At 48.6% G+C, this 27442-nt stretch overlaps 2 protein-coding genes across 4 annotated transcripts in view; both read left to right on the top strand.

The window, feature by feature from the left end:
* Nucleotides 1-10737, top strand: part of FAM219A (family with sequence similarity 219 member A) — a 57731-nt gene extending 46994 nt beyond the window's left edge. The window contains exons 2-6 of one of the 3 annotated variants that reach the window (XM_068974024.1): nucleotides 3723-3771; nucleotides 6936-7038; nucleotides 7299-7379; nucleotides 7999-8053; nucleotides 10279-10737. In XM_068974024.1, coding sequence (XP_068830125.1) covers nucleotides 3723-3771; nucleotides 6936-7038; nucleotides 7299-7379; nucleotides 7999-8053; nucleotides 10279-10434 — 444 coding nt within the window. In that variant the 3' untranslated portion in view covers nucleotides 10435-10737. Of the gene's footprint in view, nucleotides 1-3722; nucleotides 3823-6935; nucleotides 7039-7298; nucleotides 7380-7998; nucleotides 8054-10275 lie in introns of all 3 variants that reach the window. The other 2 variants (XM_068974023.1, XM_068974022.1) reach the window with 2 other exon arrangements.
* A 2919-nt stretch (nucleotides 10738-13656) lies between these two features.
* On the top strand, nucleotides 13657-27083 carry SPMIP6 (sperm microtubule inner protein 6). Its single transcript, XM_068974583.1, has 6 exons — nucleotides 13657-13791; nucleotides 21930-22074; nucleotides 24157-24308; nucleotides 25296-25371; nucleotides 25582-25811; nucleotides 26997-27083. The coding sequence occupies exons 1-6, from the start codon at nucleotides 13657-13659 to the stop codon at nucleotides 27081-27083; spliced, it is 825 nt and encodes a 274-aa protein (XP_068830684.1).
* Nucleotides 27084-27442: the final 359 nt, after the last annotated feature.

Raw genomic sequence — 27442 nt, 5'->3', positions numbered from 1 at the left:
GAGAGGAGACAGAATGCTCCCTGATCAGGCCCCTCCTCACCCTGTTGAGCGAGCATCTCTTCCACAGATATCTGCCCACATAAGCCAGGCCCCAACCCGGGTGGTGACAGGGCTGGTGCTGTGGATTGGTCACTGCCAGGGTACACTGTTCATGGCTGTGTGTCCCACAGAGCCTGTGCTAATAAAAGCCTCATAGCTATACCACACATAGAGTGTGCTGGATGTAGTATATATACTAAATACTACTCTAAATGCTTGCATATTAAGCACCAGATTACATAGTCTCACCTTACCCTCACAGAAACCTTTGACATAGGTATTAGTGTAAGCCCCACTTTGCAGATGTAGAAACTAAAGCACAGATCACATAGCTAGTGTTATAAATGGAGGATCCAAGATTTTTTTTTTAAAGAATAGTCTAAGTGGTAATTTGTTGAAGCTAGTAATTTGTTTGGTAGGTACCCAGGATCTCACTATACTGTTTTCCCTGTTTTCATGTAAATTTAACAAGTTCTATAGTAAAGCATTTTTAAAAGATTGGGCTAAATCAATGTGTTTTAAACTCCCTCCCTCGCCTTTCTTTTAAAGCAATAAAACCCTTTCTTCAACCAAAATCTTGCAGAAAGGCTCCTATGTAAGTGAAATCAAAATGGATCTATTCTGGGGATTTCCCTGGTGGTCCAGTAGTTGGGAATCCACCTTGGAATGCAGGGGACGCGGGTTTGATACCTGGTCTGGGAACTAGGATCCCCTATGTTGCAGAGTAGCTAAGCCCCGTGTGCCGCAACGTGCCTACGCACCACAACCAGAGAGCACACACACCGCATCACAAGATCCCACATGACACAGTGGAAATCCCGTGTGCCACAGCTAAGACCTGACACAGCCAAATAAATACATAAAAACAGATCTATTCTGGTTTCAGGGAAGCCAGACCCCTTCCTGTTGCTCTCCTCTCGCACTCAGCCCTGCCCAAGGCACAGGGTTCAGGAAACACGGTTGAATGAAAATCACTGGACCAGACTAACTCTTAAGATTCTTCTGGTACTTCTGCCTTCCTCTAGTTATATTGGTTTTGCTCTGGTCATTAGCTGATTTATTCCATCCCAGAAACAGTGAGATTGAGCTATTAATCATCTCTTATAGTCTTTGGAGAATTTGCGTGCAGGGTTGTAGAAACATGGGCTGCTGTTAGAGATGCATTTCAATGTCTGTCTCTGCTGAGTGTTTATTAATAACCTTGCTAATCACCACTCTAGTTTCTGGATCTAGCTAACTCCTGTCAGATGTCCTTGGGGGGCATTTTAAATTTTCCCTGATTTCTTCGAGCCAGATGCTTCCTTCTGCCTGGATTCCTCTCTGATACTTGTATTCGTGCATATTTCACATCTAATCTCCCTGATTACATTTCCATGTGGTGGTCATGGGGCATTGGCTGCACTTCCCAGGAAAGACATACAGGAAGCCCACAGTGAAGGCTTGAGTTTGCAGGCACAGTGCCAGAATCTTTGTTCCTGCCTCAAAGATGGCCTTCCATCAAGGACAGTGATGGGGAGATGCTGAATGGGACCTCGCAGTCTAGGGCTTTACATGCTGGCTCTTGACCTAAAGGGACTGGCAGTGTCACTCAGGAATCCCAGTGGCCTTAGGGAATACATGTGGGTCCTGTGACCAGAGTCACTCAACAGCTTCCCACTCAGGCCCCAACCTTCCTGCACTGGCCCCCTCCAGTGTTGCCACCCAGGACCTCCAGCCTGAGAGAAGACACTCTGATGGACTCATCTGCATCAAGGAGGGAAAAGTTAGCCACAAACGCCCAAGGACTTGAGTCTTGAAGTTAACTGTGGGAGAAGGCAGAGGTGATGGTCAAAGAGGCAAGATGAGCCAGGAGGCATGGTGTCCTGGAAGCCAGGGGAGAAACCCTTTCCAAATGGACATGGTGTGTGTGACATGTGACAAACACCACAGAGAGAGGAAGGGAAATTGGAAATCTGCCAGTGCTTCCCTGGGAGGGCCCCACGGGCACATTTGTGGGTTCTGCGTTTGAAAAGCCCTCGCTCAGGGAGCCTTGGCAGTGAGCGTCCCTGCAGCCTAGTGCTCACCGGCTGGTCTCCATGTCCCCTGCAGGCAGCACTGTTTTGACCACAGAGAGACATGGATGGGTCACTAGAGGCCTCCTTCTCCAGGGCAGCAGGGGACAGGTGCTGCCAGAGATCAGCCTCCCAAGGAGGAGCCAAGCCAGGGAGGCAGAGGATGAAGGACTTGCAAAGACCAGTGGCTTGGGAGGTTGCCTGGGATGCATGCACTGAGCCCCCAGTACCCCCACCTGTTCTACCCTTCTGTCCCATTCCCCTCAGTGACAGCTAAGGCTGGGAATCAGAGAAGAGGACACAGGCCTGGGTTCTGCCCTCAGGAACTCACAAACCACTGTGGCAACACAGCCCACCCAGGCCTTGCACTCTGGATGGCCTAAAGAAACACAGACAAGGCCAGGATTTCCCTCCAAAACAGTCTAGACTTTTCCCTTTTCCTTTAGTGGCAAGCATGTTTTCATCCCCCCTGCTTCATTCTAAAGGGAAACTAAGCCACCATAATGGCTGCATAGCCTTCCTTTAATGGTCACCAGAAGCCACTCAGATCCCTGGGCCTGGCCCCACAGGGCCCATCCTCCAGCATTCTCCCTGCCTCTCTGTCTGCTCTCCATGTCCCCAGAGGCAGAATAGGCACAGCCCTGGAGCCTCTCTGCGATCCTCTGACCTTAGGCTTACCACTCTATGACCCTAGGTGGATGGTAGGATGGCAGCGTCCTACGCCCATGGCTGGTTATCAATTTCTCAGGGAGAGGGTGAATGACTCCAGCGCCTTCCAACTGACTGAGGCAGAGTAGGATAAGGCCCTGGATCTTGTAGCAGAGATTTGGGGGTGTTCTGGAGAGAATAGTGAGGCTAAAGTAGGACTTGGGACAGCATAACACCCATAGCAATGGGAAGAAGTTGGTAAAGAGGGCAGTGAGAGAGACCAAAATGGTTCCAGACCCTGGACAATGCACAGAATGCATGCTGTCTTGTTATCTGTAGTGTCCAGCCCTGTCTGGGCAACACAGGACGAGCTGGCCACCGGCTGACTTGCCATTGTTTGTCTTCTCACCTGCCATTCCAAGCCAACCATTTAGGTTCTCTCGGGAGACACTCTTTAGGATCCATCTGTGATATGGAGAAGTTCTCACTAGAACTGCGTGGCTACAGCCTGAAAGTCTAGCCTGGCTCAGCCAGTCAGTTCTCTGGATCCTCGGAAGGGATCAGCCAGAGCTGGGGAAACGGCGAAGGACCGTCTCAGGGAGCACCTGCTCAGACCTTAATCCAGACTTTAACTCACAGGAACCTAGAAAGATCTTTCTAAACAAGGCAGGGCCCTAAGGAGCATGGCGACAAGTATGGGAGGCAAGAGAAGGTGGTCCTGTGGGTTTAAAGAATCACAGTAGGCTTCCTGGGGGTGGCAGATGACACAGCACTTAAAGGACAGACACCCAGATGGGTGTAAATAGAGCCGAGATCCTGGGCTCTTCCACCCAGCTCCCGATCTTCCTTCCGTGGTAGACGGGTCTATCCCTCCCTTCCTGAACCCCATCCGCTGCCAGGGAGAAATACCCACAGAGGACAGGTGAGAACAGCCCCCTGTGTTTACCTCCTAACAGCTCCCTGTCCCCCTGCTTTCTCCCCCAGGACCCAGCCGCCGCCTCCATCTCAGACGGAGACTGTGACGCCCGGGAGGGTGAGTCAGTAGCCATGAATTACAAACCATCCCCGCTCCAAGTGAAGCTGGGTGAGTGTGTCTGGGGGGTGAGGGAGATGTTGGGCGTGGACAGGCAAGGTGCGCTGGGCTGGGTCTGCAAAGAGGTACAGCTCAGGCTAGACAATTCCTAGACTCTAGCCACCAAGTCACAGGTACCGTCTCTCCTGCAAGGCCAAGAGAGAGGTGATAATTCTCCACAGGTGCCCAGAGCTCTAGAGGCATCTCTGGGGTCCAGAAGGCTCCAAGTGTTCTGGGGCATAGCTGCAGGAACCCCAGAGAGAGGGTCGGAAGCCCCATCAAACACTGGACCAGGTTGAGAGGAAGCTAGCTGCCTTAGAAGTAGGCAGCAGTTCCTGCGTCTGAGGGCAGAAAGGAGTGAGGCTCCCGAAGCCTGGAACCTGGCTCCTCTCCCCTAGAAGCTGAGCCCCTCTCCCCCTTCCTAGTCAGCCTAGCTGGATATCTCCAGATCTTGTTGGCTCCTGTTTGGAGAAACTTTCCCTTAGTTTCTTAATAAACCCAAACCTCTCCTGGCTTCCCAGGGTCACCCCACCCTTGGGGGTTTATCTCACGTCCACTCCAAAGTCAGTTTATGCTGCCGCTCACTCCTTTGAGCCACCTCTCTCCCAGTCACTGCCCAGAGCTCCTGCAGCTGCTGCGCTCGCTTCACCTCCCGCCAACACCACCTCTCTCCCTCAGGGACCATCTCACTCACCCAAGGCTGCCATACATAACAGACTTCTAATTTTAAAAAATGGTTTCAGGAATTCCCTGGCGGTCCAGTAGTTAGTACACTTCATTTCCACTGCCGAGGGCCTAGGTCCAATCCCTGGTCAGGGAACTAAGATCCCACAGGCCATGAGGTGCAGCCATCAATAAATAAATAAATAATTTGTTTTCACAAGTGAAAATATAGCTAACACAGTGCATCCAGGAAAGAGTTAACAATTAAATGCAGGCCACGATCATCCTTCAGAGCTTCTCTGCCATCCCGCCCGCCCTCTTGCTCATCTTTCTCCCCAGGCTCCAACTGCCCATCAAATACTGGGCCCTCTCCTTAGTCCTGAGAAATCTGTTTCAAAACCTTGCTCAGCAGCTGCCAGGACACCTTTTCAGAGTCCTGTTATATTATTCAGCTTTTCTTTTTTCCTTTTAACTTGCTTTTCTCCTTCCAGACCAAATCCAGGGAGCCCCTCAGCCCCTCTTGTTTTTCTAAACAAGAGAACAGTCCTCTCAGTGGAATTTGTTCATCTTCCCAGGACAGGACACCAGACTCAAACTGCAGCCAGTTTTGTTTTCTTATTATTGTTTAATTTAAGAACATAAGTATTTAACTTAAGTATTTAATTTAACATAAGTATTTAATTTAAGAACATAAGTATTCTTTACTCTTCCCCATCATTTTCTCCTCCCCAGAGATAATCATTCCAAGCATTTTGGTTTTGGTTTTTAGTTTTTTCTAGTTTTATATTGTATTTAAACACAAGTGGTATCATATTGTCCACATTTTCTGAAATTTTTTTCTTTTTTGTTTTCTGATTAATGTCTTAAAGCCCCTTCTAATATCAGTATATAAAGAATGACTTCTTTTAATAGTTGCACAGTAGTCTGTATTTTGCTTTTGCAGTTTATTAGCATTTTTTCACTGCTTCCAACAATTCCAACATGCTTTTAAAAACAATACCTTCCCCCCTGACCATTGTATTACCACCACAGCTCCTCTAGAAAAATTCACAGCCTTATTCCAGGTGCACTGAGGAGAATCCCCACCAGGAACTTATAAGGCAAATTGCACCCCCTAGAGGCTTGGGGTGGTAATGGCAGCTGCTGCCTTGAGGGAAAGGAGGTGGAGGTGGGTTTGCGGGCGTGAGATAGATGAGCAGTGGCAAAGAATGAGGGATAGAATGGGAGATGAGAGACATGGAGGTCAAGAAAATTCCAGAGTCACAGTATCTATAAATGCCCATCCCATCCTTCCTCTCTGGAACTTGTTGTTTTGTGAGAGCTTTCCCCTGGTAGTCCTTTTGCCAGTATCGGAGCTGCTGTGAGGAGGAGGAATGGGTAGACAGGCCTCCTGTAGGGCCCAGGCAGAAACTGACTACTGGGAGAGCCACACACCAGGCAATGGGTCCCTTGGTTACCAGTCCCATGAATCTGGTAGGTTCTAGAGCCTCGGAGAATCCATATGCTAACCAAGGAGTCAGAAGTAGTCTCGGCAGAGGGGTCCCCCAGCCTGCTGCCTTTACCCTGCCTGCCCCATGCTGCCCCTCCTGCTCCATAACCTTCAGTGGCTTCTTTCCTTTTCCATTAAGCCCAGACTCTTCTGCTTGGCATTCAGGCCTTCATGCTCCAAGTCTGTAATCAGAGGGGGGCCCCAGTCCCTTGTGCACAGGACCTGATACATGACTGGTGACACAGATGTTTGCTGAATAAATAAATGACTGAATAAATGTATCTAACTTTTCTAACCCGACCTTCCTCCATTTTCATCCCTCCATCCCGTCCAGATCCACACTTATTACACTCACTTCTAAATGCACTTTTCTATACACTACCCTTCCTTCCTCAAATGCCCTCCTCTCTACCTCAAGTGGGCTTCCCTGGTAGTTCAGAAGGTAGACCATCTGCCTGCAGTGCAGGAGACCCGGGTTCAATCCTTAGGTTGGGAAGACCCCCTGGAGAAAGGAATGGCCACTCACTCCAGTGTTCTTGCCTAGCAGAACCTAGTGGACAAAGGAGCCTGGTGGGCTACAGTCTATGGAGTCACAGAGTTAGACACAACTGAGCGACTAACATTTTCACACTCCACCTCAAGGTGTCACCTGCAGGAAGCCCTGCCATCCTTCTATTCCCTCTCTCCCTCTCCAGCCTTTCTCTGGATTGAGCACATGCTAGCTGCCCCACTTGGGAGTACAGTTCCTGGAAGATGGGGGTCAGCCTCCTCCTGTCGCCCTTCACTATCTGCCTCAGGTTGGGCAGAGGAAAGCACTGTCTCTTTCAAGCAGCAGGGCCTAGAGTTGGATCCTTGCCTCAGTTCTTAGAGAAGCAAGGAGTTTCACCATGGAGGCCAGCCCAGGCTGTCCTGAGTGGTAAGGCAGGGTGGCCCTGGAGGCAGGACACAGCTTCTTTCCCATGTTCCCCTGCAGAGAAGCAGCGGGAGCTGGCCCGGAAGGGCTCCCTGAAGAATGGCAGCATGGGTAGCCCTGTTAACCAGCAACCCAAGAAGAACAACGTCATGGCCCGGACAAGGTAGGGGCCCGCCCCACCCCCACCAGGACCCTGCCAGCCGGGTCCTGTCTCTGCTGGCTCTGAGCCTCCCCTCTTCCCTCCCTCCTCAGGCCCAGCTCCTCTCTGAGAGGAGAGAGTCTCATCGGATCAAGGTGGCGGGGTGGGATGGGGTAGGGTGGGGTGGGGGCAGGGAGGGAGATTGTGGGGTGTGGCCCAGCCCAGTTCCTTGCCAGGTTGGTGTGCTTCAATCACCAATCCAGTCCCCCAAATTCTCCACCCAGGCTGGTCGTCCCAAATAAAGGCTACTCCTCACTTGACCAGAGCCCGGATGAGAAGCCACTGGTAGCCCTTGACACGGACAGGTGTGTATGGAGACATCGGGGCAGCCAGGCAAGCCAGAGCTGTGTGGGAGTGGGAATAAACAAGTGGGCTGAACAGGCCACACCTGCTCTACTGTCAGAATGAGGGAGTCCCTCAGCCAGGAGCTCTCTGAGGGTGATTCCCCCAAAGAATGGAGATAGGGGGAGCGGAGACAGGAAAGGGGATCAGTGCAATCTGCTGCTGTCCCGGGACAGCTGACCCAGCAGCTGCCCCTAGAATGGGCCCTGATGCTGTAGTGCCCTGCCCACTCTGAGGGGGGAGCCCTACTGCGGGGCACAGACCTGGCTACATCTAGACTTTGGGAAAACCCAACAAACCCAGGTGATCTGAGCCTAGGAAAAAGAGGGGCAAGGCTGTGGGGTAGTAGCAGCCTGATTTAGAAGGAGGTTAAAGGTAGTCATGTATTTAGAAGGGTGGCGCTAAGGAACCTGTCTTAAAACTGCATTCCCACAGCAAGCATGGTTTCTGCTAAGATTGTGCTATTTATTTAGAAGTGTGGGGGGAGGGGGAGGTACTGACTGATGTGGGGGAGGGTAAAGAGAGTTTTCTATTTAATGTCTGGAAATCACTTCCTCTCTGCTTTCTCTCCTCTGCGGCCAGTGATGATGACTTTGACATGTCCAGATACTCCTCCTCTGGCTACTCCTCTGCTGAGGTGAGGCCCCACTGCTTGCTACCCTAAAGCACCTTAGTAGGACCACTCTAGGGGAAAGGGTGGGGCTAAAACCAAAACACCCTGAGCAGAACAGTGGGCAATAGAATGGGAAAGACTAGAGATCTCTTCAAGAAAATTAGAGATACCAAGGGAACATTTCATGCAAAGATGGACACAATAAAAGACAAAAATGGTATGGACCTAACAGAAGCAGAAGATATTAAGAAGTAGTGGCAAGAATACACAGAAGAACTATACAAAAAAGATCTTTATGATCCAGATAACCACGATGATGTGATCACTTACCTAGAGTGCTAGAATGCAAAGTCAAGCAGGCCTTAGGAAGAATCACTATGAACAAAGCTAGTGGAGGTGATGGAATTCCAGTTGAGCTATTTCAAATCCTAAAAGATGATGTTGTGAAAGGGCTTCACTCAATATGCCAGCAAATTTGGAAAACTCAGCAGTGCCCACAGGACTGGAAAAGGTCAGTGTTCATTCCAATCCCAAAGAAAGGCAATGCCAAAGAATGTTCAAACTACCGCACAATTGCACTCATCTCACACACTAGTAAAGTAATGCTCAAAATTCTCCAAGGCAGGCTTCAACAGTACATGAACCATGAACTTCCAGATGTTCAAGCTGGATTTAGAAAAGGCAGAGGAACCAGAGATCAAATTGCCAACAACTGCTGGATCATAGAAAAAGCAAGAAAGTTCTAGAAAAACATCTACTTCTGCTTTATTGACTATGCCAAAGCCTTTGACTGTGTGGATCACAATCAACTGTGGAAAATTCTTCAAGAGATAGGAATACCAGACCACCTTTCCTGCCTCCTGAGAAATCTGTATGCAAGTCGAAAAGCAACAGTTAGAACTGGACATGGAACAACAGACTGGTACCCATCAGGAAAGGAGTATGTCAAGCCTGTATATTGTCACCCTACTTGTTTAACTTATATGCAGAGTACATCATGAGAAACGCTGGACTGGAAGAAACGCAAGCTGGAATCAAGATGGCCGGGAGAAATATCAATAACCTCAGATATGCAGATGACATCACCCTTATGGCAGAAAGTGAAGAAGAACCAAAGAGCCTCTTGATGAAAGTGAAAGAGGGGAGTGAAAAAGTTGGCTTAAAGCTCAACATTCAGAAAACTAAGATCACGGTATCCAGTCCCATCACTTCATGGCAAATAGATGGGGAAACAATGGAAATAGTGATAGACTTTAATTTTTTGGGCTCCAAAATCACTGCAGATGGTGATCGGAGCCATGAAATTAAAGGACACTTACTCCTTGGAAGAAAAGCAATGACTAACCTCGACAGCATATTAAAATGCAGAGACGTTACTTTGCCAACAAAGGTCTGTCTAGTCAAAGCTATGGTTTTTCCAGTAGTCATGTATGGATGTGAGAACTGGACCATAAAGAAGGCTGAACACCAAAGAATTGATGCTTTTGAACTGTGGTGTTGGAGAAGACTCTTGAGAGTCCCTTGACTGCAAGGAGATTAAACTAGTCAATCCTGAAGGAAATCAGTCCTGAATGTTCATTGTAAGGATTGAAGCTGAAGCTGAAACTCCAATACTTTGGCTACCTGATGCAAAGAACTGACTCATTGGAAAAGACTCTGATGCTGGGCAAGATTGAAGGCAGGAGGAGAAGGGGATGACAGAGGATGAGATGGTTGGATGACATCACCAACTCGATGGACATGAGTTTGAGCAAGCTCCAGGAGTTGGTGATGGACAGAGAAGCCCGGTGTGTTGCAGTCCATGGGTCATAAAGAGTCAGACAGGACTGAGCAACTGAACTGAGGTGGAGCCAGTGCTGGATGGGGCTGAGATCTGATTCCGCCTACAGTGCTGGGAGCACAGGGTTAGGGGCGGGGTTCTGACCCAGATTGGAACAGGGCCCTGAACTACAATGGGATGTGGCATAGGGGCGACACCTCATGGGCGAGGGCCTGAAGTAGGGACGGGGCGAACAGAATCAGGACCCGAGGTGGGAAGTTGCCCTTAGAAAGGGGTGGGGTGAGTAGCAGAGCCAGGTGGAGCCCCAAGAGGATGTGTCTGTAAGGGAGGCCAGAACTGAGGCTGGGGCCTAAAGGAGGTGCAAAGCCTGGGATTTCTGGAGAGCCAGGGATGGGACAGGGCTGGATGTGGACGGCTGGTGCCTCCGGATGGCCCCGAGCCTGACCTCCCTCCCCTTTGTCTGCAGCAGATCAACCAAGATTTGAACATCCAGCTGCTGAAGGACGGCTACCGGTTAGATGAGATCCCTGATGACGAGGACCTGGACCTCATCCCCCCCAAGTCCGTGAACCCCACCTGCATGTGCTGCCAGGCCACGTCCTCCTCCGCCTGCCACATCCAGTAGCGGGCGGGGCCGCTGCGGCCGCCGGGGTGGGGCCGCCAGGGGCCAGCTTGGACCGGGCAGGGGCCAACCCCTCCCCTGCTCGTCCACCTGCCCCCCAGGGCCCTGCGCCCCCTACAGCCGCCAACCTCGTAACAGTCATTGCTTCCTCCTATGGTAGGACGTGTACCTCTGTGTGTTCATGGAGCCGGAGAAACCAAAACCGGGTCTCTCTCCACCCAGGGGGGCTGAGGAGGGGAGGGCTGTTTGTTCAGTTACCTGGGGGACCTTGCCCAGCATCCTGCCCCCTCCCCGAAGCCTGTCTGGTGGAGGAAAGGGGTGACTGGACTTCGTGGAGGCTAACAGTAATGAGTAAGGGGCAGGATCACAAAGCCAGGGTTTGGCTCCACCCCAGTGAAGCCAGGAACCCCCAGCACCAGCCAAGGAAAGGGGCTGGGAGGGAGAAAGGTCCAGGCCAACAGGGTCAGGGCCCAGCCCCACAGAGCCGCCTCCACATGCTCCCTTGCTGGCCCATGTACCATTTGCGTTTCTCCCCTCATCTCCAGATGGGAAGTCTGGCAAAGCTGCCCAGTGGGATATTGTCCCCCATCCATCAGATCACTGCCATCTTCCTCCTCTTTGCCCCATTCACCTCCTTCCTTGCTGTCTGGATTGTGTGGCGGGTGAGGTGGGCCTTAGAAACAGCCAGAGTTTTGGTGGTATGATCTGTCCTCAGCTGCCCCTAACTAACATCTATCTCTCTGCACCCCTGCCCCTGCCCCCCACATTTCTGTTCCTTTCATCTGTCCTGGGCTGGAAGCAGGAGGTAAGGCTGGCCTCAAAAGCCCCATTGTGGTCTTACTCTAGCACAAGGTCCTAGAGGCTGCTTCCCAGGAAGAATCTTCAAGAAAGCAAGCCTGGGAGAATACAGTGGCAGCAGGTGTATGGTAGGGATGGCTTGGCAGAGTGTGTGCGCACCTGGAGCTGTCAGAGTGTGTGTCTGCATCTCTAGGTTGGGCCTGTCTCTCTAGATAACTGTGGTGACCGTGGTGGGGAAATGACTGTGTGACCTGTTAACAGCGTGAGAGGCTGCTCAGCAGTTCAGTGGACCGACAGCCCTGGGCTGGGGGTCAGAAGTCTGAGTTCTGGTCCTCGCTCAGGCACGCTTCCTCTTACCTCCAACAAGTCAGTTACGTTCTCTGGCCTTCTGTTTCCTCCACGGCATAGTGAGCAGCATCTGAAATTATTTGGAAGGTTATTTCCAACTTGAAGAAATTTCTTTGTAGGAATTTCCTTGGAGGTGGATAGGGAGGTCTCTGGGAGTCTTCAAGTATACCTGGGGTCTTCCTGAGCTGCATGTCTGTGTGGAGAAAAGAGGGGGAAGTTCCTATGGGACCTGTGTATGTCTGAATACATGTGGGTCTTTGGGGGGATGTGAGTGTGTGTCTGTGAATGTATATGTATATATGGGTATCTATTGTGTGTGTAGCTGTACCTGTGTGTGTAACTGTACCTATGTGTGTAGCTGCATACAGCGTATAGCTGTATCTATGGGGTGTGTGAGAGTCAGAATGTATGTATCTACTGCTGCTTCTGCCACTGTTACTCACTGCTGGAGGGGCGGGGATGGTGGCCAGAAAAGCTGAGGATGAAAATCAAGAGGGAGGAGGGAACCAAGGCCCTCTCCTGGGCCTGGGCAATGCAGACCTGCCCCCAAGTGAAGAAAAATGAAAGCACAGATGGCCTACACCCGCTCAGGTCTCTGCTCCTTGAACCCCATATCCCAGGGCCATTCCTCAGGCTGACCCCATCCCACACATGCTGGCCAGTCCACTCTAATACATACCACTCACATGCTGCAAGTGTGCGCAGGCCAAACCCACAGCCCAGTCCCTGGCTGCCATCCTAGGAGGCTGGAAAGGGGAGAGGGCAGAGAGAAGAGAGAGCAAGGCTGCTGGCTTAGGAGGGTATCACCTCTCCCTGCACCACACCCAGGGGCTGCCAGCTCCCCTCAACTTCTCCAACCCAACCCCACCTCCTCTTAGTTCAGGGACCCTGGTTAGATGATGAGGAAATGCCAAGTGGAGGCAAAGGACAGAGAAGTCAGCTGCAGGACTCATATGGCCCAGACTGGCCCCCATCTGAGCCCATTGCTCCCACCCTGCTCAGCAGACCCACCCCCTGTCATCTGGGCACCAGAGCCGTGCTTCCTACTACCACCACCCCGGGCTCCTTGACTCACCCTTCAAGAACACGGGTACCTCCTCTTTTCCAGGCAGGGCCCCCACCAGGGCTCACTTAGACTGCTGCCTTTGCTGCTGACATGCCGTGTGAATCTGGCCCACTGCTCAACCTCTCTGGCCCTGAGGAACAAGGGAAAGGCTCCCTCCCCACAAGATATACCTAATCCTCTGGCAGACAGGGGCTTCTCGCTGAGGCCATGTGGTGGAGAGAAGTAGGAAGCTGGTGGCTAGCACCCTCTGGGTGTAGGGAGAGTGCGCAGTTCCCACCTTCCTACCCAGGAGGTTGGAGGGGAGAACGGAGGCCTTGGCTTGCCCCTGCCGCCCTCCCCCTTGTAGATACTGCCTTAACACTCCCTGCCCTCAGCACTGGCTGCCACCCAGCCAGGTTTCTCCGTGCTCACTAATTTATTTCCAGGAAGGTGTGTGGAAGACATGAGCCGTGTATAATATTTTTTTTAACATTTCCATCGCAGTATTGACCATCATCCTTGGTTGTGTATCGTGTAACACAAATAATGATATTAAAAGCATCAAACAAGCTAGCCTCAGCTCCCTACCTGGGGTCGGGGCCAGGGGCAGATGGGCCGGGGAGGGCAGAGAACTGACCCTCTGAACTTGACCCCTCGGAATCTCCATTCCTTTTCACCACAGTGAGAAGCTTGGCCTAGAAGGTCTCCGGGGACCTTGTGAACTCTTGGAAATTTGGCCCTTTTGAGAGGCTGAAGGCAGGAAGAGACTGGGGTGGGGAGTCAATCTTCACCTCCCCGGAGATGGGGCTGAGCCAGATGATATCATAATGGGCAGTGCCCATCGTAGAGAGGGAATCAGGGTGGGGTAGGAGCAAGAAGGCTGTGAGGGAGGGAAGCTGAGAGACCCTCCACAGGAGGGGGTCACAGCAGCTAGGGGTACCTGCCGGGCTGTCTGGGAAAGAAGGGGTGGTCACTGATGTCTTGCAGGAGCCCTTGGTAGGTAAAGCCCACAACGGCGTCCCCCAGACCCCACTATGTTCCTCTTTTCCCAAAAGACCAAGACCCCCATCAGCACCTACAGTGACTCCTACAGGGCCCCTACCTCCATCAAGGAGGTCTACAAGGACCCACCTCTGTGGGCCTGGGAAGCCAACAAGTTTGTGACCCGGGTAAGTGGGAAGCTGGTGTGGGAGGTTTGGGGGAGTGCAGTCCAGAATGTATGGCTGTGGGTGTCTGGATGACTGATGGTGTGGCTGTCATTGTGTGTTTGTAATTATTTGTAGTTTTGTGTGTATATGATTCATTTGCTTAGGCATAGAACTTCTAATATATATAAAGTAGTACAAGATCCTGCCCTCATGGTACCTTGCTACTCCACCAGGATAGGGAATGGAGAGAGACAGATGATAAGAAATAAACAAGATTGTCCAAAATTCTGTAAAGGAAATAAACATGGTACTGGAAATGAAAAGTAAGAGAGAGCTACTTATTTTGAGAGTGATGGAAGAGGTCTCTCTCTCTTTCAAGGTGATATTAAGTTGAGACTGGAAAAGTGAGCAACAACTAGCTCACCTTTGAGCTATGTGAGGAACTGAAAGAACAGGATTCCAGGCAGAGTGATCAGAAAGTGCAAAGGCCCTGAGGCTGCCTGTGGGCTGTGCCTACAGGCATGTTTTTATGCATGCATGTCACAGTCTCCTGTGGTGGAAGACAGGCGGCCAAGTGGAGGTGTGCAGCTTCACAAAATGGAGAGGAGATGTGTGAGTCTAATTGTGACTCTGCCCACGGAAGATAATCTGTGTGTACCCAATCCAACACAACTTTGCTGAGTACTTACGTGTGCCAGGTATGGTATAGTTACAACCACGAAGGGCCAGGCCCTGCCTCTGAGGAGCTCTCAGCAAGAAAGGAACAAAGTGCCCAATGTGAAACATGCAACAGCAGAGGCTTGTGCTGGTAGCAGAATCAGAAAGAAGAGCTTACTCCAGGGACCTGAAGGGCAGGTCTACTAAGAGATCCAGGAGGGACTTCCCTGGTGGGCTAGTCATTAAAAACGAACCTGCCAGTGCAGGAGACACAGTTTAAATCCCTGGTCCAGGAAGATTCCACATGCTACAGAGAAATTAAGCTCATGCTCCACAACTACTAAGCCTGCAACGAGAGAAAGCTTGTGCATAGCAACAAAGACACAGCACAGTCAAAAAAATAAATTAATTGATTTTAATAAAGAGAGCCAGGAGGAGGACGCTTCGAGCAGAAGAGATATAAAAAAGGGTAACACCGGGGCGGGGACCCACCAGGTACTAAGGACTAGAGCAGAGAGAGAAACCAGCCCTATGGTAAGAGAGGAGCCTGCAAACCATGAAGAGCCACAGGTTGTGTTGCGAAATGTGGTCATAATGCTCCAGGTTTTTGATCCTGGGAGTGTCATGCTTGGATTGTAAGCAACTCTGGCCACAGAGGCAGGAGATTGAAGGGACTGGGACTGAGGGCAGGAAGCCCCATTAGATGGTGAAGGATAAGGGGAGAGGATGTAGGTGGGAGATAAGGAGAGTCTGTAGCAGTGAAAAAGGGGAATTTGTTGAATAGGAGGACATTTTAAAAATTATTTTTGTAATTACAAAATAAATAAATGCTCAATGCAGAAAATGGGGACAACTAAGAGAAGCACAAAGAAAAAGTCCTATAATTCTCACTACCTAGAATAGCCACTGGTAATTTATTACCCTGTGCCCTTTCAGGAAGCAAAAAAATTTTATGAAGTTGGTGTCATGTTGTATACCATGTTTTGAATCTTGCTTTTTCTGCAAAACCATCTATCAAGTACATTTTCCTGTGTCAAAAATATTCAATAATGTAATTTTAATAACTGTATGGTGTGTTACTTTATGAATGTACCAAAATATAGTTCAGGAATTTTATACTATTGGAAACTTAGATTGCTTATAAAAGTTTGCTAGTATAGTCATTCTTGTACATTCTTTGTGTACATCAACTGTTCTCTTAGGATAAATTCATAGATATGAAACTGTTGGGAGAAAGGCCACATCTAAGAAACTTTGGATATATTCTTCAGATTGCTGTGATGAGGTCATAATAATCAACATGCCCACCAGCAAGATATGAAAATGCCTGCCTGCTTTTCCAAACTCATTAGGAGAGAATTTTTAGGAAGTAGGTCAACACATCTTGGTCACCATCTGGATATGAAGATGAGAGAGATTAGGATGACTCCTGGGTTTAGGGCTCTGGAAAACTAGAAGAATGGCAGTGCTACCAACTGAGATTTGGAATGCACATTAGAGAGAGGTTTGGGGTTCTTCTGGGGGCAAAAATATTCAAGGACTTCCAGGTAAAGATGTCTGATAGGTAGCTGGATATACTTATCCGAAGCAAAGAAAAGAGGTCTGGGCTACAGACAGATTTTGAAATCAACACATAGGTGGTAGCTAAAATCATAGGAGTAATTCAGATTGCCGAAAAAGAGTAAGAAAATGGACAGAACTGTGGAGAACATCAATATTCAGGGGGTAGGTAAAGGAAGAAGAGCCATGAAAGGAGACAGAGTGATAGGAGGAAAAATCCAAGAGAAACCAACAAAGACAGTATTATTAGACAAAGCTCAGTATCAAATGTCAGCACAGAAAGGGATCTCTTGGCTGTAGTAACCCTTAGCCACCTGACTATACAGCTTCGTTGAGTGGAAAGGAATGAAAGTTAGATAGCAGTAGGATTAATAATGAAAGAAAAGGCTTCTGCTTCTGACAGTATGGTGGTCTAAAACTGAAGGACACTCCTGGTTCCAAACAACTAGGTCTTGCATAAAAATTAATTTTTATTTTGTTTTGGACTGTCAGTGGAGATGAGTGGTAAGTATACTTAGATGACAGGATTGCCCTGAGAACAAATGCCACTATCAGTACTACAAGCAGGAGTTTAAGCCTTAAGCTAGCTGCAAGATGGAGCAACCTAAACCTGTAATTCTCAAACTGAACCAGAAAATCCAATGATCCCTGGCTCCCTGCCCCCACCCCACCCCCACACACATGTATATATATTCTGTGTTGGAAAATATCTTCAATGTAGGTCTCTAGGTACCCTTCAAAGTACAGTCATTCAAATCTGAGCTCATAATAAGAGATAAAAGGAAACAAACCACCATACGACAGAGGCAGTAAAAACAATAAGCAACAGCCTTAAACCTCCAAGGACATAAGATATTGGAATTAACAAAGAATACAAAATAATTACGAGTCTTTAAAAATGAAGTGTGAAATCATCAAAAAGAGCAAGAAATAAGAGGTTATGTTCTTAAAAGGACAGACAAATTTTTAAATGAATAGAAATTTTAGAAATAAAAGATATATATGTTAAAACCAAAAACTCAATGGGTGAGTTAAAGAGCTAATTAGACACAGCTTAAGAGTGTCAGTGAGGGTCTTCCCTGGTGGTCCAGTGGTTAAGAATCTGCCTTCCAATGCAGGGGACTCAGGTTCAATCCCTGGTCAGGGAACTAAGATCTCACATGCCAGTGGAGCAGCTAAGTCTGCACACAGCAGCTAGAGAGGAGCCCATGTGCCACAATGATGAGTCCACATGCCACAACAAAGACCAGGCACAGCCAAAATTTAAAAAAAGAAAAAATTGAGTGTCAGCAAAGTGAAAGAATGAAATAAATTTTCCAGAATGCAGCACAGAGAGACAGACAGAAAATATGGAAGAAACATTAAGCAACATGAAAGAAGGGGAAGATCTCACACAACTACTCAGAGTCCTAGGATGAAAGAGCAGAAAGGAGAATTATCCGAAGAGGAAAAGGCTCTGAATTTTCCACAACTAACGAGAAATGAATCCACGGATTCTTAAGTAACTCATTCAAAGCTGCACAACACCAGCATAAGAGATGACCTTAAAGACATGCAGAGAGAAATTATTTTCAATGCATCTTCCTTTCAACACCAATAAATAAATAAGATGACACTTACAGGCAAATAAAAATTAAAACATTTACTACCATAAGACCTACTATAAAAGAATTTCTAAAGGATATACTTTGAGGAAAGGGAACTAATCACAAAAGGAAAATTTGAGATACAAGAAGGAAGGATGAGCTAAGAAATTGGTAAATAAGATAAATTTAAGCAAAATTGTCTACAGAAAATCATTATAATGATTTTAGCTTGTAAAATTTAAAGAAAGAACCAAAATATTGGAAAACAATACCGTGTAAATTGTATATTGGAAAAAAATATCATGTAAGATACAAGGATAGGAAAGGAATTTTTATAAAAACTGTCATTATTCAATTATTCACAGATGATAGTTGTACATATAGAATCTGAAAATTATTCAAATAAGAGAATTTAGAAAGTCAGATGAATATAAAATAAGTCAACCACATTTCTTTACATCAAAAACAAGTGTTTAGGAAGCATAATCTTAAGTATATATCAATTGAGCATCAAAGAGTAAAACTTAGTAGAAATAAATAACAGTCTATGCAAAACTGTATGGGTAATATTATAAAACTTTGAATACTTTAAGAAAATACTTAAATGAAGAGGCATAGCATGCTCTTGGAGAGGAAAAGTCACTAACATAGAGATTCAATACAATTCTGATTAAAATCTGAATAAGATTCTTCGAAGAATTTATCAATCTGTTTCTGAAATTTATAGAGAAGAGCCAAGGCCCAAGACTAGCTAAAACACACCTGAAGAAAATGAGGACTTGCTCTATCAGATAATAATATTTATTACCAATCTACAGAAATTGATAAAGCATAGTATTACTGAAGGGATATACAAACTGATTAATGGAATAAAATAGACCAGAAATGGAGCCACACATAAATAGAAACAATATGCAACAGAGATGATTGAAAGTAAAGCTGTGGAGGGACTTACCTGGTGGTCCAGTGGCTAAGACTCTGTGCTCCCAATACAGGAGGTCTGGGTTTGATCCCTGGTCAGGAAACTAGATCCCACATGCTGCAACTAAAGATCCCACATGTCACAACTAAGACCAGCACAGCCAAATAAATAAATAAATATAAATATTAAAAATTGTACATACATTAAAAAAAAATTTTCTTTTAAGAAAGTAAAGCTATGGGAAAAGATGTATCAGGATGAGGTAGCTTTGCAAATATGTGGGAGGGACTTCCCTGCTGGTCCAGTGGTTAAGAATCTACCTTCCAATGCAGGGAATGCAGGTTTGATCCCTGGTTGAGGAACTAAGATCCCGCGTGCTGCAGGGCAAATAAGCCTGCACATTGCAACTACCCAGCTGGTGCCCTCATTGGCGCCTACGTGCTGCAACTAGAGAAGCCCCCACCCCACAACAAAAGATCCCGTGTGCCGCAACTAAAACGCAACACAGCCAAGTAAATAAATACTTTTAAAAATTTGTGGGAGAAGGTAGATTACTCAATGAGACAACTGATTACCCATGTAGATTAAAAATAAAATTGATCCCTAATTCACCCCAAGCACAAGATCCAGTTCCTGACAAATTAAGACTTAAATATAGCAAGTAAAACTGTATCGCTTTTAGAAGAAATTATATATTATCTCCATTATTTTAGATTATGGGTAGATTTCCTAAGTCACAAAAGCACTACCTAAGAGATTAATAAATTCAGTTATATTAAAATTAAGTACTTATGTTCATCAAAAGTCACCAAAAAAAAATGAAGATATAAGCCATAAACTGAGAGATGATATTTGCAACATGTAACTGACAAAAGAATATGTAGAATGTATAAAGGATTCTCTGGGTTAAGATTGAGCACATGTTTTGACCCCTTCCTAAAACTCCTCTAAAACTACAATAAGTGGACATTTAAGACATCAGTTCACAAAAATAGTGAAAAGTGGGACAATGACAACAAAATTTCAGAAGCTGGAAAGTGTGATAGTTAAGTAACTGTCCACAGTTCTGAGAAAGCTGAATCCAAAGTGAATAGTGGGAAACACAAGGCATAATTCAGTTTAAAACTACAGAATTTTCAAAAGGTTCAGAATTTAGTAATATTAGGCTTCTTTGAAACTAAGATGGGACAGGACCAAGGCTGAAACAACGATTTGAACGCTGTTAAAAAGCAATTAAAGGGACTCCTCTGGTGGTCCAGTGGTTAAGACTCCATGCTGCCAATGCAGAGTGTACAGGTTTGATCCCTGGCTGGTGGAATTTGGGAACTAGGATCCTGCATAATGCTTGGCTTTAACAAAATAAAAAGAAACAATTAAAACCACTAACTCCCTCCTCTACTCCATGCCATAGGGTCACTACTTGCTCATCTCTACAAAAGTCAGAAGGCTTATTTTCTGGCAAGGATCTCAGGACTGGGAATTCCAGGCCCAGCTAAGGTCAGGGTACCATATTGAAAACAGGTGAACCTCCATATGCTGAATGCTAAAACCCCCCACCAGCCCTATTCTCCACTAGGTTCTCAAAACACTGGCAGCCAGGTACAACTCTCAAGCCAAAGATTGAAAGAGTCTCTTCGGAGAGATCTGATCAACCCAAGAGAAAAGACAAATACTAACAGAGTTTGCAACAAATAGTCTAGCCAGATCAGCCTACAATGATGCCCACCCACAGCTCGAAGCCTTCAGTTAGTCTTTATAGTCTCCTATTCATGAATAGACAAACAAAGATAATAAATATCTGAGGAAAGCCCTAAAGGGAAACACTGAAGATATCTGTGGGTTCTTTTAAATGACTACGTGTGTATGCGCGCGCGCACGCACGAGCGCACACGTACACACGAGCGCACACGTCTGTGGGTTTGTGAACATGTCTGACTGTGTTTGCATAGATGTACATCTGTACGTGTGCTATGAGTGTATCTGGGTGCACAGATCTATGTGTCTGGACTTGCATGTGTTTGTGTGTGTAAAACTTAGGAAAGTACTAAGTCTTGGGGTCCCTTCACCCATATGGAGTATGACTGTGCAGGATCTGCCCACAGAACAAAACCTCAGCTGGCATGCAGGACCCAAGAAGCCCCTCAGCTAAGGGATTTTCAGGGGCCTAGGAGCCCCTGCCTTCTCTCCCTAGGGGAGAAGGCAATGGCAACCCACTCCAGTACTCTTGCCTGGAAAATCCCATGGACGGAGGAGCCTGGTAGGCTACAGTCCATGGGGTCTCGAAGAGTCGGACATAATTGAGTGACTTCACTTTCACTTTTCACTTTCACGCATTGGAGAAGGAAACAGAAACCCACTCCAGCGTTCTTGCCTGGAGAATCCCAGGGATGGCAGAGCCTGGTGGGCTGCCGTCTATGGGGTCGCACAGAGTCAGACAGGGCTGAAGCGACTTAGCAGCAGCAGCAGCAGCAGGAGCTTTAGGAGCAGCAAGGTCTCACCCCTGGCCAAGAGAAGCCTCTGCTTTTTAGATCACATGAGGGAAGTGTGGTAGCAACGTCACCAGCCCAGCACCTTGCTGCCCCCCATGACGAGGAAGTCCTTTCTGGTATTTGACTTTGCTGGGTGGCCCACCTCTGTAACCCAGCTGCCTTTCATCCTGGATGCCTACAGAGACATGGGCCCACAACTAACCTGGCAATCTACATTTAGCTGAGGAGAAGGGAGCCTCCAAAGGGAGACCTTGATCTGGAATTTGGGGTGATAGGATAAGATGAGGTGAACCCCAAGAAGCAGAGGGACCTAGAGTCTGAACCAAGATCAGGGGAAAAGCCAGGCTAGGAAGAAAAATAGCACAACGTGAATGTCAGGGTCAAGTGTAATACTGGTGTCAAGATGAGAGCCACAGCAGAATTCAGCTCAGGCTGGAGTCAGAGAATTCGATTTTTAAAGTAGGTGCCCCTCTGGCCCCATTCTTCATCTCCTTTAGGGTGCCAGATTCTTCGAGAGTCCTCCCTGTCCTAAACATCTGCCTAAGGCAGCCAGCTCCCAGGGCAGCCAGCCTGTCCTGAGGCTCCAGGTTCCACCACAGGTCTACTGATCTGTCGGGGGAGACCCAGACCCTGAGCCCAGGCAGCACACAGTCTGGAAGAAAGAAGACAAGACACCTATCTCTGCCCTTAGAAGTCCTAGTCAGGGAAAGGACAGGAATGAGAACATCAGGAAGTCATTCTGACTGAGGGCAAACATCAGGTTCCGAGTCCTTAGATGGAAGAAAGGGTGACTCAAGCAAAGCTGGCTTGGATATCCCTCCAGCATAGAGGGAGGGGTGGAACACCCACCTGGGCTGACCTCAAGAGCTAAATCTAGGTCCAGCAGGATACCAAGGCTGGGGTCTCCATGCACCTAGCCATCTCTTCCCCTCTCCCCTTGCCCAGGGCCTGACACAGACTGCACAGCGCCATGTGGATCCTGACACCCTGCAGAAGATGCTCAAGTGTGCTGTGCAGGACTACAGCTGCAAGGGTTCCATACCAAGCCACCCCTACTTCCCTGAGAAATACTGGCTCTGTCCAGAGAAAGGTAGGGCCTTACTGCTCACCCATTCAGTGACCCCAACAAAGACCCTACACCTGAACCCAACTTGAATCCTGACCTCCACCCTGGTCCTTATCCCCATCCACAACCTGGCCTTCTATTCTTATCTCCCCCATTCTAACTTGAGTCCCAATCATCTGGCCTGACCCTGACCCTGACCCCTGACCCTGGAGAAGGAGATCCAGGCTCTACCTTTCGGGAGCTCCCAGTCTGTGCCACAGAACTGGAAGAGGCCTTGGTCTTATCCCTAGAGTAAGGGAGGGAGCATTAGCCTCCTCCAAACAAATTCCATCATGTGTATTCTGGGTGCCATCTTCTCCCATCTTCTGGGTGGCCCTGCCCCACCACACCTCTCTCTCCTCAACCTGGAAGACTTTTCTAATTTTCCTCTGCCTAAAAATTATCTCTTGCTCCTCCCCCTAACAGCCAAAATTCTTGAAAATAAGAGTCACTCCTTATGCCTTATGAGAAATCATTTTTCTTATTTGGTTAGGTGTTTATTATTTGTCTCCCTATACATTCCAAAAGAGAAGAAAGTCTTGTTTTATTTAGAACTGGGCCCCCTCCATCCAGAATAGCATCAGGCTTCCTAAGTATTTGTTGAATGAATTGATTAATGTTCAATTGAAATTGGGAATCTGCATCTCCTGCACTTATACTTAATGTTATTAAAATTGGTCTTGTATGGTTCTAGTTACCTCATCCATGGGACTCTTCAGTCTTTTCCTTATGAGACCTACCTTGTACATTTCACTCTGACAACTCTCTACTTTATGAAAGATGTGAAACCCCACGAGCTTCTCTGGTGCCTCAATTTCCTGGGTCTCTTGTCTAATCATTCTGGAAACATAGGGTTTCTCGGGGTGCTGATCTGAGCCTTCTTCCCTCATTTCTTTCCTGAGACCATTTAATTTAACCCACAACTTTAATTACTGACAACTCCAAGTCTTTATTTCTAGCCTTGACCTCTCACCAGAATTCCACTCTCCTTTAGCTGATTATGATCAGATTTACCTAACTGGCCCCAAACACTTCAAACTCAGTATGTCCAACAGTCCAACCTGGACCCCTCAGTCCCAACACACTACCCCACATGTACACACACCTGCTCTTCCTCTGTGGCCCCTAGACCTGCTTTCCTAATCTCTCAGGTGTGTTCCTTCACACTGTTAGTGGGGTGGATCACAGAGGAACTTACAGGACAGACTTAGGTGACTGGGTGGGTGCAGCTTTGGAGGGTTTTTACATGGGGATTTTCATTCATGATAAGTGCCAAAGTTTCTATGTAGAGATTCGATTGTAGGATTTCAAAATGAGGTAGGAAGCCCAATAGACTAATAGCAATAATAATCACAATAATAATGATGATGATAGTCTTCTGTGTGCCAGGCATTGTTCTCAGTGTTTTACATATGATAACTTATTTAAATCTCACAACAACCCTATGGGGTAGATAGTATTGTTAGCCCCATATCAAAAGTAAGGAAACAGAGACAAGATGAAACTGACTAGATCAAGGTCACACACAGTTAATATCTGGCAGAGGTGAAATTAGAACCACAGGAGTCTGTCTGCAGAGTCCATTCTATTAACCATGACATTATTGTCTCCTGGCTTAGGCACTGCGGAAATACAGGAGTAAGATCATGGGGGATTGGAGGAAGGAATAGACTCAAGTGACTTTAAGGAGGCAGAATAAGCAGACTTTGAGCCTGCATGTGGAAGATGAAGGGAAGATTTGGAAGGAGGCCCATTTCCAGGGTTTCCACGTTGGCTGATTCAGAGAGGGTGGTGCTAGGATGAAAAGTAACCAGCTCAAAGGACACAGACCCCACTCAGAAGCTTGCTTTAGGTGGGATTCAGGCTGCATCTCAGTATCTAAGACAAATGTGGGGCCAGGATGGGCTTTTCTGGGCTAAGGGAGATTAGTGGAAGTCCAGCTTTGTGGTAGGGATCAGAGGAGAGACATTTAGGGGCTCCCCAGATCCTGGGATAGAATAAGGAGTAATCCTAGAAAAAAAAATAAGGAGTAATCCTGTCTTATATATCTCCACCCCTGTGATCAAGCAGACAAATGCAACCCAAACTACCTGTGTGGCAACCCAAACTACCTGTGTGGCAACCCAAACTACCTGTGCAGTAACCGGTATAACACATGGAGGATGGGACCTTACAGCTGCTGGAACAAATGTACCACATACCTTCCCCGGCTGCCTAAGGTACCTACTGTGCCCAGCAAAGATGCCTGGGGCCTGGGATGGCACCCCCACCATCTGCCTCCCAAATCACAGGGTCTGACATTTCACCATTAGTTTCTCATCCCTTTCCCACCAAGGTTCCAAGGCCTTTTCCCACTTGTGACACTAGGGTTTATATTTCCTAGGAAACAAGGGAGCTCAGGAGTGAAGCTGTGCTGGGCCCTTGCGTCCCAATCTCTAGGAACTGGGTCTCCAAGGTCCCAATCTCTGGCTAGGCTGTGTGGAGACAGGGGCTGGTGCAAACTCCTTGACATGCTACCTTCTTGAAGCTTGCCACCTGGCCCCTCTCTAGTGGTCTGGCCAAGGAGTCAGTGATAAGCTGAGTCTACCTGCTCCTCTCTTCCCTCCTTTGTGATGATAACAAGGACAAAAGGAGGCAGAACAAGGCCATCCAGCAGAGCAGAGAGATTCAGGACAGTCTTCCAAGGACATAGGAAAGAGTCCGGACATGACCTCAGGCATCAAGAAAGAAGGAATATGAGAGGATTGCAGGCTAGAATAGGGGCTCTTAGCTGTAGGTTGATGGCTGACCTCAGGTTAACTGAACCCTTCTGAATTAGAACTTTCTCAAGAATCAGAATTTTTCACAAGATCCTTAAATGATTCTGATGGACAAGCAACAATGCAATATTTTAAAACTCCTTTTAGAGAGACACGGTGACACAGAGTCGGCTAGATAAGGAGGGATCAAATCAAAGGCAAACGCGGAGACAGGGATGGCAGGGACCCAGGTCCAGACCGGGTCCACCTACAGCTCCACTTCCCCCACCCCCATGCCCACCCCCAGGGAGGCGGAATAAACTGCGTTGCCCGGAGACAACCCCAAACACTCAGAGCGCAGAAGAGTAGAAGGCGCGGCCTGGGATTAGTCTGGGTGTTCTGGGAGAACCCACCAAGGGAGGAATTCTTCCGGGTCAGAACTTGAGGTAGCGTTTGTGCCACTTCCAGGAGGCCGGGATGGAGACAGTGGTTCGAGGAATGCCCTTGGTGTATCCTCCTAAGCCGGAGCGACTCAATGCCTACGGTAACAGATGGAGGGAAAGCGGTGGGAAATGGGTAGACCAGAAGGCCGGAGGGATGGAGCCTCGAGGTATAGAACAAATGTTGAGGACCTTGAAGAGGTTGTAACCCTGTTTCGGTTTGTGTCTCCATCTCTTCCTGTCTCTGACCTCCTCTCTGGCCGTTCCTATGACTTTGTGTCTTGGTCTTCTGGGCTCGGGGCTCGCGGGCTCAGAGCGCGAGGTAGTGGTGAACATGCTGAACTCGCTGTCACGAAACCAGCCGCTGCCGCAGATCACGCCCCGCTGCGGGTGTGTGGACCCGCTGCCGGGCCGCCTGCCCTTTCAGGGATATGAGAGCGCTTGCTCGGGCCGCCACTATTGTCTGCGTGGGATGGACTACTCCGTCTCCGGGCCACCCTGCACGGAACGCCGCCTGCGGCCTTTGTGCACAGAGCTGCCTACTGTAAGGTTCGCAGGGCGGCGCTGTCGCCGGGCCCCGCCCCCAAACAAGCCCCGCCCCCAGAGCCCAGCCCTACCCCGCCCCGCCTCCCCTGCCGGCTTGGCATCCCGCGCCACTTCTAGCTCTGCCCGGCCTCTGTGCCAGACCCCACTCCGCCTGCAGCCCGCGCGGTCCCCTTACTGGGCGCCTCCCTGTCCCTTCCTCGGGCCTCATGGCCTGAGCAGACTGCTGAGGCTAGAGACCTGAACCAGCTAGGCTCAAGGTCCACCTGGCTCTTGTTTGTCTTCTGGAGGCTCCGCTGGAGAGCTTCTTGGAGGAACAAATCCCGCGCACCAATTTCATCCCGTTCCCTCGCTCGCCGGCCCTGCCCCCAACCTGGCCACCAGGCCCTGGAGACGCAGGTTCTAGCTTGCGGAGCGCCATGTGTCCTAAGAATAGTGTCCCCTATTCCTGGGCCTCGTGGTTGGTACATCGGCAGGGTTATCGTTGGGTTCTGAGAGGGCAAGGAAATGGTGACCGCGTGGGTAACAGAAAGGTCCTGGCCTCCTCGGAGCCCCGTACCACCTCTGGAGATAGACAGCCTCGCGTGTTATTGTGGAGGAAACTGAGGCTTGGGCGCTCAGCAGAAGCTCAGATTGCCATCTATCTCCCTGCACCTGGCGTTAGACAAGGCGGGCTGAGCCTGCGAGAACTCCAACATCTGCGTCTGCCTAGAGAACTGCGAAAGGGGGAGGGGGTCCTGAACATTGTCCCTAACCCTGTGGGGACACCCCGTCCCTCCCCAGGCTGAGAGAGCCTGATGTATTGAGCGAAACTGGGTCTTATCACTCACAAGGGTATGGAGAAGGGAGAAAGTGCTTAAACCTCAGAAAATCGCCTCGTCGATAAGCAAGGATCCAGGATCCTCAATGACTGGACCCCCAACCCTCCCCAGAGTACAGCGTTCTCCGTGGCCAGCCTGGGCAGCAGAAACCAGGCCTTGTGAGGAGAGGGACTTTCAGGTGTCTTCCCGGAGGCAATACTTCGAGGAGATCTTGAAGGGTCAGGAGGCTGGAGGGGAGGATCTCCGAGCCGTAGGACAGATACCTGAACAGACCAAGACACGCTGCTCAGGGTCTTGGTCTGGGCTGGGGTGTGGAGAGAAATCAAAAGGCCCAACTCCTTCCTGCCCACCGTTTCTTCCTTCAGGAGTGTGTCTCCCTGCGAGCACCGACCCGGAATGCAATGTACTGTTATAACTCCCCAGCCGTCGTACTACCCCTGTCCGAACCTTAGGTAAGTCTGGCGCACACACATGCAAAATCGCACCCACAAAAGAAGCTGTAACCTTGAGTGGCGGGGTACCCAGGAACTAGCTGGGGTGAGAACTGTTCGCTGTAATGCACCGACGGGAAGATGACACAAGGGGGCGCTAGTGCCATGGGGAAGTCAAATTGGCAACTAAATGAGAGCCCCAGGAGAGGGCATGGAGATTGGCATTGAAGAGTTACAGGTTGGCAGTGGGGCTTCAGTGGGGCTTAGAGTCAAGAGATCAGGGTGTTAGGTTCAGGGCTTGACTTAAAGGGTTCAGTTCAGTCGCTCAGTTGTGTCCGACTCTGCGACACCATGGACTGCTGCATGCCAGGCTTCCCTGT

This window comes from Capricornis sumatraensis, chromosome 6 (genome assembly GCF_032405125.1).
Source record: "Capricornis sumatraensis isolate serow.1 chromosome 6, serow.2, whole genome shotgun sequence".
Lineage (NCBI taxonomy): Eukaryota > Metazoa > Chordata > Mammalia > Artiodactyla > Bovidae > Capricornis > Capricornis sumatraensis.
Note: the sequence above shows the minus strand (reverse complement) of the source record. Positions and strands in the feature narration are given on the sequence as shown.

Excerpts from the sequence above, each read along its gene's own strand:
- SPMIP6 (XM_068974583.1), top strand. The coding sequence starts at position 13,657 with ATGTTCCTCTTTTCCCAAAAGACCAAGACCCCCATCAGCACCTACAGT. Across the intron at positions 22,075-24,156 it reads CTGGCTCTGTCCAGAGAAAG|CAGACAAATGCAACCCAAAC; the intron begins GTAGGGCCTTAC and ends CCTGTGATCAAG. Across the intron at positions 25,372-25,581 it reads GGAGCGACTCAATGCCTACG|AGCGCGAGGTAGTGGTGAAC; the intron begins GTAACAGATGGA and ends TCGCGGGCTCAG.